Source organism: Rhincodon typus, chromosome 5 (genome assembly GCF_021869965.1).
Source record: "Rhincodon typus isolate 14 chromosome 5, sRhiTyp1.1, whole genome shotgun sequence".
Taxonomy (NCBI): Eukaryota; Metazoa; Chordata; class Chondrichthyes; order Orectolobiformes; family Rhincodontidae; genus Rhincodon; species Rhincodon typus.
Genome location: NC_063336.1, coordinates 100146470 through 100161105, shown reverse-complemented (window position 1 = coordinate 100161105; position 14636 = coordinate 100146470). Strand labels below are relative to the sequence as shown.

General features: G+C 39.2%; 1 protein-coding gene across 4 annotated transcripts in view; it reads right to left on the bottom strand.

Annotated features, from left to right (window-relative positions):
- Positions 1-14636, bottom strand: part of LOC109919612 (doublecortin domain-containing protein 2) — a 127251-nt gene that overhangs the window by 4607 nt on the left and 108008 nt on the right. For 2 of the 4 annotated variants that reach the window (XM_048596452.1, XM_020519644.2), the window contains 3 exons: positions 9968-10435; positions 1021-1090; positions 232-294 (listed from right to left, as the gene is read on the bottom strand). In XM_048596452.1, coding sequence (XP_048452409.1) covers positions 272-294; positions 1021-1090; positions 9968-10435 — 561 coding nt within the window. In that variant the 3' untranslated portion in view covers positions 232-271. The remainder of the gene's footprint in view (positions 1-231; positions 295-1020; positions 1091-9967; positions 10436-14636) is intronic. The other 2 variants (XM_048596455.1, XM_048596453.1) reach the window with 2 other exon arrangements.

Sequence of the window (14636 nt, the reverse complement as noted above, 5' to 3'; positions counted from 1 at the left end):
CAGGGCAACAGTGGCATCAGCACCAAGGGCATTGGTGCATGTTTGGGGAATGTATAAGTTGATCAATGCCAGCAAGCAACAGGTCATTTCCTAATTCACTGCACAATGCTGGCTTAATACTGGTGTAATCAGCACCACTATGTCAAATATGTCCTAAACTTAAATAATTAGTGCACGCGGTGTTATTTTTAAGCTTTTAAATTCATACTATGGAAGATTATCTGGACTTACCACGTGCTTCATCTAGGGTGTGGAACAGGGGATACTATCCTCACTTGTTATCTTTGTAACCATCTAAGAAAAGATATAAGAGCACAGAGTCATTTCAACATACATGCAGGAAGATGAATGACCTGAAATAATGCATGTATCTTGCAACTAATGAATTCACCTCTTTCCTGTGAGAACCGAAACAACAGAAGTTCATAATCCAGCAAAGACAAACGAGTACTAATGTACACAAACTCTGTGTGACTTAAGGTGACTAAAATCTGATGCCGTCATTGAAGAAGCTGTGCTGAGCAGATGCTTATATAACAGGAGAACCATTTTGTTCGATCAGACAAATTAATTCTCTAAATGTTGCATTATTTGCTTATTTATTGCCATTAAAAGATCAGAAAGAATAAAGCACAGCAGAAATGCAGCAGTGAACAGCTGACACACACCAAGAGTGAAAAATAATGTTTAATTTCAAGCTCTTTGATCCAGTCCATATATGGAACCAGCCTTTTTATATGAATACACAATTACAATCTTTTTCTTTCAGATCTAATTTTGTGGGAAACTGAGAGTACATTTTAAATAGATGAATGTGCATCATTGGAGTCAATAAACTGATTCAAATCAATGGCAGGTTTTACAGAACAAGGAGTTCATTTTACAGGTCTTTTTTTTTGCTGAATCTCCAACGAAATCTAAATAGGCTAAAATAGATAAAATAAAATCTAAATAGATCTTGTTTTTTTTTAATCTATAAATTACTAAATCTTACCAAGTCTGTGCACCTGAAAGACCTACCCATGGATTTTGCTGACTTCCTGAAATGAAATCCAAACAGTTTTCTGAATTTCTCCTGTCCCCTTGGTGCCTGGAACGTAAACCATGATTGTTCAGCCAGTTCTTATTTCCTTAAACCACAGCACATAAGCTAGAGCTGCTATTAACTGCCCAACTATTGAATGTGAATGTTCTGCCAACCAAAACTTGACAAAGGTGTTATTCCTCTTCAAAGAACGACATCTGGGACATTGTGAAGCCAATCAATTAGGTCTCAGCAGCATTTTTAATTTTGCATTCAAAGGGCAATGTTGGAAGAGCAGAAACCTTCTGAAGATTTTCATGTTTGGTCAACTTTGTGCACAATGTGTAGGACGGCACTGAGATAACGTTTTTGGCTTCAAGGGAAAGGAGCAACATGCCACAGGACTGACATCTGGACCAGACCATGCTATCATGGCTCACTTGCTTCAGAATGCAAGGAATCACACATATAAGTTGGCCACCTGAGTGAAGTGCTGTGTAGTGCTATTGGATCTGCAGCATATCATAAATCACTACTTTCAAAAGTGTAACTGAGTAAACTGAACCTTTAAAATTTTCTAAGTGGTAAATGGTATTAAATGGTCACATGAAGGGATAAAACAAACACAATACTTAGACATAATGGCTACCTTAACTTTAAGAACAAATAGGGCTGTTGGACACAAAACCATTGAAAGAAAGCAGACTATTCAAATATTATGTTAGCATTTATCATTACCATGAAATAAAAACATCAGTTCTGCCAATGATACTCAACAACAGATTCCTCACATTCTCTTTTGTTGTAAAGGAAAAAATCTTTGATAACATAGATTAAACCACCAACTACTTCTCTTGCTTCCTCTCTCATCCTAACAATTGACAGGTACTCATTCACCATCAAAGTCTTTATCTTGAACAACAAATTAATATTGCATATAGAGGCCTGGAGGCTTCCTAGCGCAGCAAACATATACACCAGTACACACATCAGGTGTCTTGTGTAAGTTGGACTATCAGAGATCTCATCTGGAGTGACTGCATTAAAATCTCATACTAGTTACTCCACACCTAAAATATTGTGAACAGTTTTGATCGATTTATCTAAGGAAAAATATATCAGCGGCATTAGGTTAATCCTGGGTATGCGGAGACATTTTGTGAGGACAGGTTGTGTAAGGTGGGCTTGTGCTCATTGGAGTTTGGAAGAATGAAAGGCAACCTGATTGAAACATGTAAAATTCTTAGAGGGTTTGACAGGGTAGATGCAGGGAGGTTGTTTCTCTTGTTGGAGAGTCGAGACAGCATAATCTCGGAATAAGGGGCCACTCAGCCAGAAGTGATAAGAAGGAATTTCTTCTCTGGCCATTGTGAATCTATGAAATTCTTTATTGTAGATGGCTGTTAAGGTGGGGTTGTTAAATATATCCAAAGCTGAGAGATTAGCATTTCTGCTTCACAGCACCAGGGACCTGGGTTTGATTCCACCCTTAGGCAACTGTGTGGAGCTTGCACTTTTTCTCTGTGTCTGTATTGTTTTTGTCCAGGTACTCCAGTTTCCTCCCACAGTCCAAAGATGTGTGGGTTAAGTGGATTGGCCATGCTAAACTGCCCATGGTGTCCTGTGTTGTGCAGGCTAGGTGAGTTAGCTGTGGGAAATGCAGCGTTATAGGGTCGGAGGTTGGGTCTGGGTGGTATGGTCTTTGAAAGGGCAGCATGGACTCAATGGGCCAAATAGCCCACTTCCACACTCTAGGGATTCCACAGACAGATTTTTTAATCCATAAGGGATTCAGGTTATGGAGGAAAAGCAGGAAAGGGAAATTCAGGATTATCAGACCAGCCACGATCTCATCAAATGACACAGCAGATTCATTGGCAATTTGCTACTAGTGTTCCTATATCGTATGGTCTTACGGTCTCAAGGACAGTTATGAATTGGAAATAAATGCTGACCTTAACAACGATATCCATCTGCTATAATTACATAACAATTAGAACTTTGTGGAACAGTCTCTTTTTATCCATAGGTTTATCAACATTTTTCAAACCATTCCATGAGTGGCCAGAATATTATGGCTTTGAGTCATTCAACCTAGCAGGAGACCATTCAGCCCACAAGGTTGATACTGTTATTTTAAAAAAACTATGCAGTTGGTCTCACTCTCCTACTCTCCACCCAAAATTGCCTAATGGTTTTTCCTTTCAAGTATTTATCCAATTTTCTTTTGCAAATTACTACTGAATTGTGTTCCATCATTTTTATAGTACATGATGTAGAGATGCCAGTGTTGAACTGGGTTGGACAAAGTCAGAATCATATGGCACCAGGTTCACCTGATGAAGGAGCAGCACTCTGAAAGCTTGCAATTTTAAATAAACCTGTTGGATTATAACCTGGTGTCATCTGAATTTATAGTACATTTCACATCAGAATAGTTTACAGTGTAAAAAAGTTATTCTTGTTTTATTACCTCTTTTTTTATTAAACAATTTTAAATCTGCAGCCTTTGATGACCAAATGTCTTCCCAGAGAAAGTAGTTTCTCCCCTTTACCTTGTTGAAACTCCTCATCATTTTGAAATACGTTATCAAATCTCCATTTCACCTTCTCTGCATTAAGCAAAATAATCCCAGCATCTCTAGTTTCACAATATAACTTAGATCCCGCTCCCCCCAACAACCCCAGCACCTTTCTAGTAAATATCCTGTATACCATCTGCAAGCCATTGAGCTTCCTTCCTGAATTTTTGTAAACACCATTCTCTGGCTGAGGTCTAATCAATGTTTTACAAAGGTTTATCGGAACATATTTTGTTCTGCATTCTCTGTCTCCACTTATAACGCCAAGGACCCCATATGCTTTATTTAACAGCTATCTCAATCAACCTGTCACCTTAAAAAAATTGCTTATGTATAGTCCCAGGTTTCTGTGTTCCTACATTCCAGTCAGAATTGTATAATTTTGTTTCTATTGCCTTCTGTTAGTCTTGCTAACTAAATATATCACTTCGTACGTGCCTGCATTAAATTTAACTTGCCATGTGTTCAGTCATTTGACTAGTATCAGTCCTTCTGAAGTCTGCTACTATCCCCCTTAATGTTCCCTACATTTGCAAGTTTTGTGTCATCTGCAAACTCAATTCTAATTGAATATTTTTATGAGCGTTAGCATGACAGGAAATGGTGTTAAATATTAAAGAATGAAATGCTATGGTGTCATACACAGAAGAAGCTGAAGATATTCTAGATATCCCTTTGGCAAACGTATTCTGAACCTGGAAATATAAAGTGCATTTAGAAGAAACGTTTGCAAAAACAAATATAGAAGTTAAGGAAGATTTTAACAAATTAAAGATAAAATATATGCCAACCAACAAGAATTAATAAAATACCTTTCCAAACTTCCCCTTAATCATCCCCATCCCTATCTTCAATTCAATTCTTTCAGGAAAGGTCTCAATAGCTTGACTCTTAAATGTCAGTCAGTGAAATCCTACTGCCAGTTATTTTTTTAAAAAAGCGCCACACCTATTGTACCGTGCTGATGTATCTACAAGGTACCTGATCCAGCATAAGCTATTCAGATCTGAAAGGATATATCCACTGATATACTGTCTAAAATCAGGTGATAGAGTCATTGTCAAGCAAGGTACATGGATCAGGGAGGCTTACAGTATGATAGCAGTGTGCACCATCTACAAGATGAACTGCAGAAATTCATCAAAGCTCCTTATACAGCACCTTCCAAATGCATAAACACTACCATCTGCAAGGACACGGGTGGCAAACACATGGAAACACCTCCACCTGCAAGTCCCTCTCCAAGCCACACTCCATCCTGACATGGACATATATCACTGTTTCCTCAGTGTCACTGGATCAAAATACTGGAACACCCTCCCCAACAGCACTGAGGGCTTATGTACATCAAACAGACTGCAGCAGTTTGAAAGATACCTTACCACCAGCTTCTCAAGGGTACCTAGGGAAGAGCATTAAATGCTGGTCCAGCCAGTTGTGCCTACGTCCCATCCCATAATTTAAAATTTTTGATGCTCCCCCTGGGAGTGACAATTCAGCTTTTCCTTGCTATGGGATTGTAACCGCTCAACTCTTGGCTGTTTTGTCACATTTAAGTAATGGCATGGGCCATATGGAAACCAGTTAATTACTCAATCCTCTTGCCACTGTATCACCAACTGCCTAGTAAGACCAGAGGATTAGTCATGTAAAAGTTCCTGACAAAATCAGGGAAAAAAGCAGATGTCTATATCTCTAGCAGTAGAGATGCCCAACTCCTCTCACAACCACTCAAGCTCCGACCCTTAATGTGACTTCCTGAAAAAGATTTCACAAAATTGTGAGTACATACCTCAGGGGCTATGGTTCCCTATAAAATTCTCTCCACCTACATTATGGAGCTGCAGCAAGTTCTCCACTGCAGGACACGGCTTCTTCCCAGATAGCAGCTGTAGATTCTGTACAGGGAGTACCACCAGGAGAAAAATCAATGTAATGCCATTTGATCCAGGAAAGTGGGTCAGGCAGTAGGTGGCAGAAGTTTTTTTTAATTCATTCATGGGATGTGGGCATTGTTGGCTGGGTCAGTATTTATTAGAGAAAGTAAGAACTGCCGATGCTGGAGTTTGCTGAAGAAGGGTCCTGACCCGAAACGTCAGCTTTCCTGCTCCTCTGATGCTGCCTGGCCTGCTGTGTTCCTCCAGCCCCACCCAGTGTTTATTAGTTGTCCTTGAGAAGGTGATGGTGAGCTGTCTTCTTGACTCACTATAGTTTATTTGCTGTAGGTAGACCCGCAGTGCCATTAGTGAGAAAAGTCCCACCACACTGTGGGCAGGACAGTGGCTCAATGGTTAGCACTGCTGCCACACAACGCCAGGAACCCAGGTTTGATTCCAGCCTTGGCGGCTGTCTGTATGGAATTTGCACATTCTTCCTGTCTCTATGCCTCCGGGTGCTGCAGTTTCCTCCCACAGTCCAAAGAAATGCAGGTTGGGTTAAAGTGGATTGGTCGTACTGAATTGCCCCATAGTGTCCAGGGATGTGCAGGCTATGTTGATTAGTCATGGAGATAGTGGGGGAAGGGAATGGTTCTGAGTAGGATATTCTTTGGAGGGTCGGTGCAGACCTGATGGGCAAAATGGCCTCTTTCTGTTCAGTAGTGATTCAATGATTAACATTCAATAATTAACCCACGTCCAAAGAATGTCTATCACATAATCTTGTGTTAGATTTCAGTACCTTCCTTTTATTTTAAAATATCATTGCAGCTCTTCTCCTACCTATCTCTGTAACTCCTTCAACCATCCAGCCCTCCACGTTATCTACATTCTCCAACTGTGACCTCTTGTAGTTTCCCACTTTTAATCACTCTATCACTAGCAGTCATACTTTCAACTGCAGAGGCTCTGTATTCTGGAATTCCCTCTTTACAACCCCCTCCTTAGTAAAATGCCCCAAGACATTCACAGGAGAGTAATCCATCAATATTTGGCATAAAAACCCCATAAGATGACAATATGGAATTCAGAACACAAAAAATCTTATTGAATAACAGAGCACGCTCAGGGGGTCAAATGATCTACTTCTGCCCTTATATTGTATGTTCAGATATCAAACTTCATTTGATACTGTTCTTCTGAAGACCCTGGGGCTTTTTACTAAAGACCTTATATAAACACAAATTGTTATGATGGTGAAAATACAAATTAGAGTCTCAAATATCCAAATTACTAAGGGTTGGAGTACGCACCACACCCTGGGCCTCAAACAGCATGAATATTTGGTTTGGCTGCATTCAGAATAACCAAAATTTATTTTGACCTAATCAATCAATGTGAAAAGGGACTGCCAGAAGTCAACACCAAACATTTCAATTTTAAAGCCCGAAAAAACAAAATGCAATACTTATCTGTAAGTATAATTTTGAGGACAGGTGTATAGAGGTTGTTGACTTGCTCGCCGAGCTGGCTTGTTCTCGTTCAGATGTTTGTCACCATGCTAGGTGACATCATCAGTAGAGTCTCCGATGAAGCGATGTTATTCTACTCCACTTGGAATTTATACTGGAATTTATTCTGCTCACCATAACGGACCAGACAGTGTAAATTCCAAGCGGAGTAGAATAACGTCGCTTCATCGGAAACTCCACTGATGATGTCACCTAGCATGGTGACAAAACATCTGAACGAGAACAAGCCAACCATGTCACCCACAACCTGAGCTACAGATCTTTGCCAAAACTTTGAACAGCTGTGTAGAGTCAAAATCTACAGAGCCTTCCCGAAGATTTACCATTCCTTGACAACTAAATTCAAGACATTTTCCAAGCAATAGCCTTTTATTAATCCAATTAATGATACATTCTATGCAAGTGACATTTCCACAGCGTTTGGTATGATGATGACAAGAGACAGAAAAATCAGAGAGAGTTTAAATCTAATGTTGTAACATAGTGAATGAAATATTTGTTCATGTCGTGCTGTTTTCCAGTGGTGGTGCACACAGAATTAGGGATGATTTTTTCCTTTTCTGAGTCAGTGTGCAGAATCTGGAAAATTCAGAGTGCCACTTGGATGACCTACAAGTTTAGTTTTTTTTCCTCCTTTGGACTAACTGGAGTTTTGCCCATTGTCCCCAGAGCAGTGCAGGGGAGACCACAGGGAGTGCCAGGTGTGGAGTGAGGCTGTTTAAAAAACACATCTGGCGCTGTTGTACATTATTCCAATCACGATAAAAACAGCAAGACTTCCTAACACTTAACCTTCAAATTCCCATCTATGCCCCATCCATGTCAGCTCATGCCTCCATCCACGTTCCTGATCACTCAACGCCATTCCAACCTATGGTCATCTACGAACTCCATGATCTTTCATTTGCCCAATGCCAATCAATGCCCTCCCAAACTTAACTATGGCTCACTATCCCTATGCCAACTCATGGCAACCTATGAAAATCGTCCCAACGCACTGACTTCCACTCTCCATGTCAACATTCACCATGGGCAGAACCCAGGCTGAGAAGAAATAAATTGCCTATTATAAACTTTACTATTAAAAAGCACACTCTCACTAATCAAATTCTATTCAATATATTAAACTATCAAGTGTGTAATCCCTTATAAAAATAAGCATTGTTATTCATAGCCACACATCAAAAAACAGCTAATCTCTATATAACCACTTATCATTGTCAATCAAACTATGAATTACCAAGTTTCCCCAGACCCTCACTGTAAGTATGATAGTTTCCAGAATATGTCAAGCAGCATTAATGCTATAAAGATAGCCCTCAGGTTTATATCAACAAACATAGGAGCAGGAGAAGGCTATTCAGCCTTTTGGAGCTGCTGTGACATTCATTAATATCATGGCTGATCTGGTTATGGTTTCAGCTCTATTTTCTTATCTGATTCACACAACGCTTAATCCTTTGACAAAAAAAAATCTATTTATCTCAGAATTGATTATATTCACTGATCCAGTTTCCAATATTTTTCTGGAGAAGATAATTTGTAGTACTAAAACCCTCAGAGAAAAATAAACCTACTTATCTTGGTCTTAGAAGAGACAGACCTCTTATTCTTAAACGCTGTCTGCTACTTCTAGTTCCTTATACAAGAGGAAACATCCACCTGCACTATCAAATCCCCTCTTGGTCATACATGCTTAAATAAGTACATGTCTTGAAAATAGTGTAAGCATTAATTTCTTTCAACCACAGGCAATTTTTTTTTCAAAGTTTAAAGAGCAGGCAATTAAAATTGACTCGGCAGCTTGACAGTTCCACTGGCCTCATTCAATTTTAAGCACATTCATACCTATTCTTAAGCATTCAAAGATGTCCAAAGATGTGCAGGTTAGGTAGATTGGCCATGCTAAATTACCCATAGTGTCCAGGGATGTATAGGTTAGGTGGATTAGCCATGGGAAATGCAGGATTACAGGAATAAGGTAGGGCGATGGGTCTGGGTAGAATGCTCTTTGGAGGTTCGGTATGGACTCAATGGGCTAAATGGCCTGCTTCCACACTGTAGGGATTCTATGATTCTACAGTCCCAAAAGGATATCTCACCTCTCCAAAGAACTGCAGCAGGCTGAGTCCTCTTCCTCAAATTTGTAAATCCCACAAAAATCACTGATGAAAATGCTACTCAATGAAAGGAGTTGCATCACCAAAGGCGTCTCCGTGAACATGGACATCCCAGGGCAGACTGCACTGTAAGCTCCTACCTGTGAGGTCTATGCAGATTTCTTCATTGAAATATAACTGGCAGGATGTACAGGTAAAGACCCTGCAGTGATGTCTGTCTGTCCTCAGGAAACTAACACAATCTGAATAAAAAATACTAACTAATTTCTTCAGCCAGAAATGGCCATTATAAAATGGGTAAATTGGTACTTACAGAATTAAAAGTCCCTGTTGTCATGGCAAGAACCGGTTCAGTACTCTTCATAATGTCGATGATCACAAGCTATACTAAATATTCAATTGTTTAACATTGGGACAACAGATTAGAACCTGCTGCTTTTCACATTCCAATTCCTTGACTTGTTCAAGGCTTGAGCAACAATTTGAAGTGTATCACAACCAGATCCTGGGTTGAAGTTTAATTTTACATTACTAAACTACTCTTCCTTCGGGTGACACCCAACATGAACTCATTAATAATTAACAAGCCTGCCAAGTTATATTATTTTATCCCCATGAAGTTCTGGCAACTTACACATTAGTACTGTGCTACTTGAGTTTCGATTCTCTAGCTTCGCTTCTTGTGACATTGCAGAATTCGTCCGACTCAACCGTTTAAATGATTTCTTAAATAAAAATCAACTGTACTGTCTCCGTGCACATTCCACCGCAACAATTAGCGATTGCATACTTTTGTGAATTACAGCTCATTAAGCTCCTTTTTATTGCTAACCTTTTCTAACTCTGAGACTTCATCAATATGCTGTTGTTTCTCTGCCAGCTCCTGACATGTTTCTGATTCATGTGACACCGGAACTTTCTGAGCAGATTGTAAGCTCCTTTGTTCTGAAGTCACACCTGTCATGTTGCCATCGTGGATTGGACGAGAGCCTTCTTTCTTTGAATCCTCCTGTTCGCTATGAAGTTCATCTGTTCCTGAAGGTAGTGTATTTGAATTTCCAAGTATTGTAGTATTATGATCAATATTATTGGACAGGCTATCCTCTTTAGTTTTATTGTATTCTTGCACATTTTCAACTAGGCCATCCTCATCTCCCGTCCATCCATTAGGGTCATTCCACTGCTCTCTTCTATTCTCATAATCATCCACTTCATAACAGATATCTTCTTTGTGGTTGGTTGTAAATGCCGTATCATCGTAAGATGGTATTTCTTCCTCATGCACAATTTCAGCAGGTATCTGTAAAACACAACACAGTTGTTTTCACTAAGCTAGAATGTGCAGTTCATCCATTGTCATAGTCATGAATGGAGATCCTTATGATATTCTAGCTAATTCATGGTTGCACAAGTTTCAGGCTGGATAACAAGTGAGACTAGCAGGCAGCAAACTAACATAAAACAAGAATAAATTTAGAATCCAATAGCCAGTCTTACTTTTCTTCACTCTACTCTGCAACCTTACTGTCAATTACAATCCCTTTTTTCCCCGTTATTAGTGCTAAAGTCACTGTTCCAAGAAACGTTTTCTTTTTTCCACCTTAAGGCCTAATTATGTCATCTTCTTCCTCGCTGCATCCTCACTGTATCCTTACGACCCTTCACCACCAGAGAGGAACAGTGCTCACGAGAAGCAACTGTCAGGGTTTGGAATTATAGAACATCTCTGTGATCTCAATTTGCTGCTGCGAGTGCAGAAGTATAAAATTACCTCTGTTGTATTGAAATCCATGAACTTTACACTGTGTCATACTCAAGCCCATTCAGTAATCAGACCTTCAAATCAATTGTCAGAACCTTTCTATGGGAACAGAACCTGACATGTACATATTGGAGCCACAGGCCAAACAGAAACAAATCAAAGACCTGGTAAGGGAGGTTGATCCCAACCTTGCAACTCCTGCCAGATATGACACTTGCCCATGCACAAGGAATTCCCAGAATGACACAGTAAACTGGTATGCCCTGCCCTTGTCAATATTGCCGCGAACAGGCTGAATGTCTGAAGGTATGGACTGTATTGCTTTTTTTATGACTGCAGTCCCAAGAAATGTCATGGTCAACAGGGACTGGAGAACCCTCAAATCTCTACTGGCCTCATTTCAAAGGCATTTTAGGAGCAGCTTTACACCTGCCAATCTGCCAGTTCTACCACCCACCATTAGACTTCTACGAACCACCAAGGAAACCCAGGTGAACTGACGCTAGATACACATAACACATTATTGATGTGTAAGTGATCTCTAAATACACAGGCCCCACGATGATCAGTCCAGAAAAATGCCCATCTAGAATATCCAGAACAATGGGCCCAGTCAGTTCAACAGGCATTACCATCCAGTATGCATTTGCTTAGCACCCAGAGCGCAGGTGAGGTAATCAAAAGTTATGTGGAACTTAGAAAACAAACAGAATAACCGTGATCTTATTGAATGGTGGAGCAGTTTTCTTTCTTTATTTGTGCCTGGAATGTATGTGTCATTGGCTAGGTCAGTATTTATCTCACATCCCTAAATGTTCAGAGGGCAGTAAGCATCAGCTGCAGTGCAGTACCTTTGGAGTCATACGCAGGTGAGACCAGGTAAGGATGACTGATTTCATTCTGTGATATAGCCATTTGTGATTACTGAACCTGACGGGTTCCTATGACAATTGACAGGGGTTACATCTTCACCATCAGATTAGGTTTTTAGTCCAGATTTTTATTGGATTCAAATTTCACCAACTGCCAAGGTAGGATTTAAATTGTTGTCCCAGGTCATTAAACTGGGATTCTGGATTACTGGGTCAGTGGCATTACCACTAAGCTACCTCCAATTCTAATTGTCCAGAGATTTATGTGAAAATTTATACATTGTTTGAAATATCTTTTGTGAAATCAAACATTGCAAAAAATCTTTTAGATCAACGAAATATGACATTATTAAACAATTGTACTGAAGATGATATTTTCACGTTATTCCTTAAATTAAATTGGAAAAATACTGAGAATTTTTTAAAAATGCTTCATAAGATATAGTAACTCTTGAGAGACATAACTTCCAACAGCTACCCTATCAATTTCCTGCACATAAAAATTCAATTAAATTCGCACATGAATTGAATGTGAATTAATTATTAGATCGTGGTATATGTTTCACATTCATCACAGTCATTGCTGCGTAGGATGATAGAGTGCAAAAAGCCATTTATATTCGCAGTTACCAGACTACTTTATCAAAGGAACAGGGCAGATAAATTATTTTGAATGTGCACCAAACTGAAGGGCATTTTGTCCTGGTCCAAAATAAATAAATAAGAACACAAGAATATAAGAAATAAGAGCTAAAATAGACCAGATGCATGCTCAAGCCTGCTCCATCATCCAATCTGAAATTGGCTGATCTTGGGCCTCGAGTTCATTTTCCTGCCCAGTCCTCATATTCCTTGAATTCCACAGTGACCAAAAATCTGTCCAACTCAGTCTCATATGTATTAAATGATGGGGCATCTGCAACAATCTGGATAGAGAATTGCAAGCATTCACAATGTTTTTAGTGAAGATGTTTCTCGTTATCTCAGTCCTAAATAATAAGCCCTTTATGCTGAAACTGCGCCCTCTGATCTAGTTTCCCAAATCAGGGAAAGTAACCTCTCAGTATCTGTCCTGATAAGCCCCTTCAGAATCTTGTATGGTTCAACAAGATCACCTCTCATTCTTCTAAGTTCCAGAGAGTATGGGCTGAATTCATTCAGCATCTCACCATTGGACAAACTTCTCATTCCATGACTCATCTAATGAACCTTTGTTATAGTACACTGACTTTTCATTATTCTTACCTTATTCTTTTATCAATTCTGAGTTATAAGCTGGAAATGAGTGATGGATTTTGGAACAGATTGAATTAATAAGAAAAGAACAGACCAAACAAGCTTTGTTTGTTTGTGAGGCCAGGTCTGGAGGCTAAATGCAGGCTGAGCTTTGATTAAAAGGTTTGGACAGATACTGCAACCCCAGGAAGAGCATTGTGTTTAAACAGAAAGCAGAAGTTAGCTATTTGATTTGATTTTGGCAAGTCAGTAGGAGACCCTATGCACGTGTTGAATGGTAACTGAGGCATTGGTGACTGATTCAGTCAGTCCATCAGGGTGGAACTCGAATTGAAGTGTTTTTTTGAACTATGTTTTCTGAAGATGGTTCTGAAATGCTGCTGAGGCAGCATGAAGATTTGAAAGCTCCCTACTTAATCTGATTTGCCAGCTTTCAAAAGCCCAAAGAGAAGAAAGTTGAGTTCGGAGTATTGCTGCCTTTGCCTGAGCCAACTGAGAAGGTGACCCTGATCAGCATTTCAGAAAGAAAACCGCCAAGGAGTCCAAATTTGTGCCTATGAAACAATGCATCATGAAAGCCATTTTAGTAACCCAGCCAGTTTTGTTATTTTCTTGTATTTGTCCTTTAACTCCATTTGTTTGTTTGTCTTTTGTGCGAATGGGGCTGAAAACAAATGTTTCCAGTTTAAAGCTAAGTCAATAAACTTCCCACACTGTTTAATTTTCTCTTTGCTAATGTTAGTTCGTATTTATTTATTAAATTGTTAAGTTTTTTGTTTAAGATACAAAACCGATGCCTAGAAATTAATTATTCACAATGTCTGTGACTGATTATTCCAAAGTCTTGTTAGGAACCATTGCAGTGACTATTTGGGGTCTTCGATGGTTTAATTTTGACTGTGTTGTGAATACAGAAGTAGAAAGACTGCTTTGGTTCAGCTGTCTGTCTCCATGTCATAACAACATCCAATGCAAATACATCTTTCTTTAGATAGTTATGGATCAGATGAGAAATGGACTGCTTGAAAATCAGAATTTCAGACACTTCTGTTGCCTAGAAACTATGGAAGTATATCAGTTGTATTTCCACATTTCATGCAATGGACAACACATAACAATATTTGCACACCAGGAGCCTAATCAGGAAATAGGTGAATTTGAATATTATCCTATCAACTTCAGATGTTTTACAATGATGTACACTATTGATATAGTAAGTGTGCCTATCTTGATGCACATTGGCAGATGAGTTAGAGAAGATACACTTTACTGTACATTAAGTCCCAAATTTACATCAAACAACATTAATGAAGTTGGAGCAAGTTAGCACCTTGAACTCACACCAGATATTTGGGGAAACTTTAAAGAACAGCTAGATCGCATTTAGAAAGAAATGGAAGACAGCTCACATGACATAATAGATCATCTACTGTAATATTGTCAATGAAATATTATACTAGAAACAAACACAGAACTGTTATTAGCACATGCTATGAAATGCAACAAAAAATGAATGTTATGGTCTGTTAAAGGATAAGATAATAGCTAACTGATCAAAATAAAATCAAAGATAACAAGGTGTAGAGCTGGATGAACACAGCAGGCCAAGCAGCATCAGAGAAGCAGGAAGG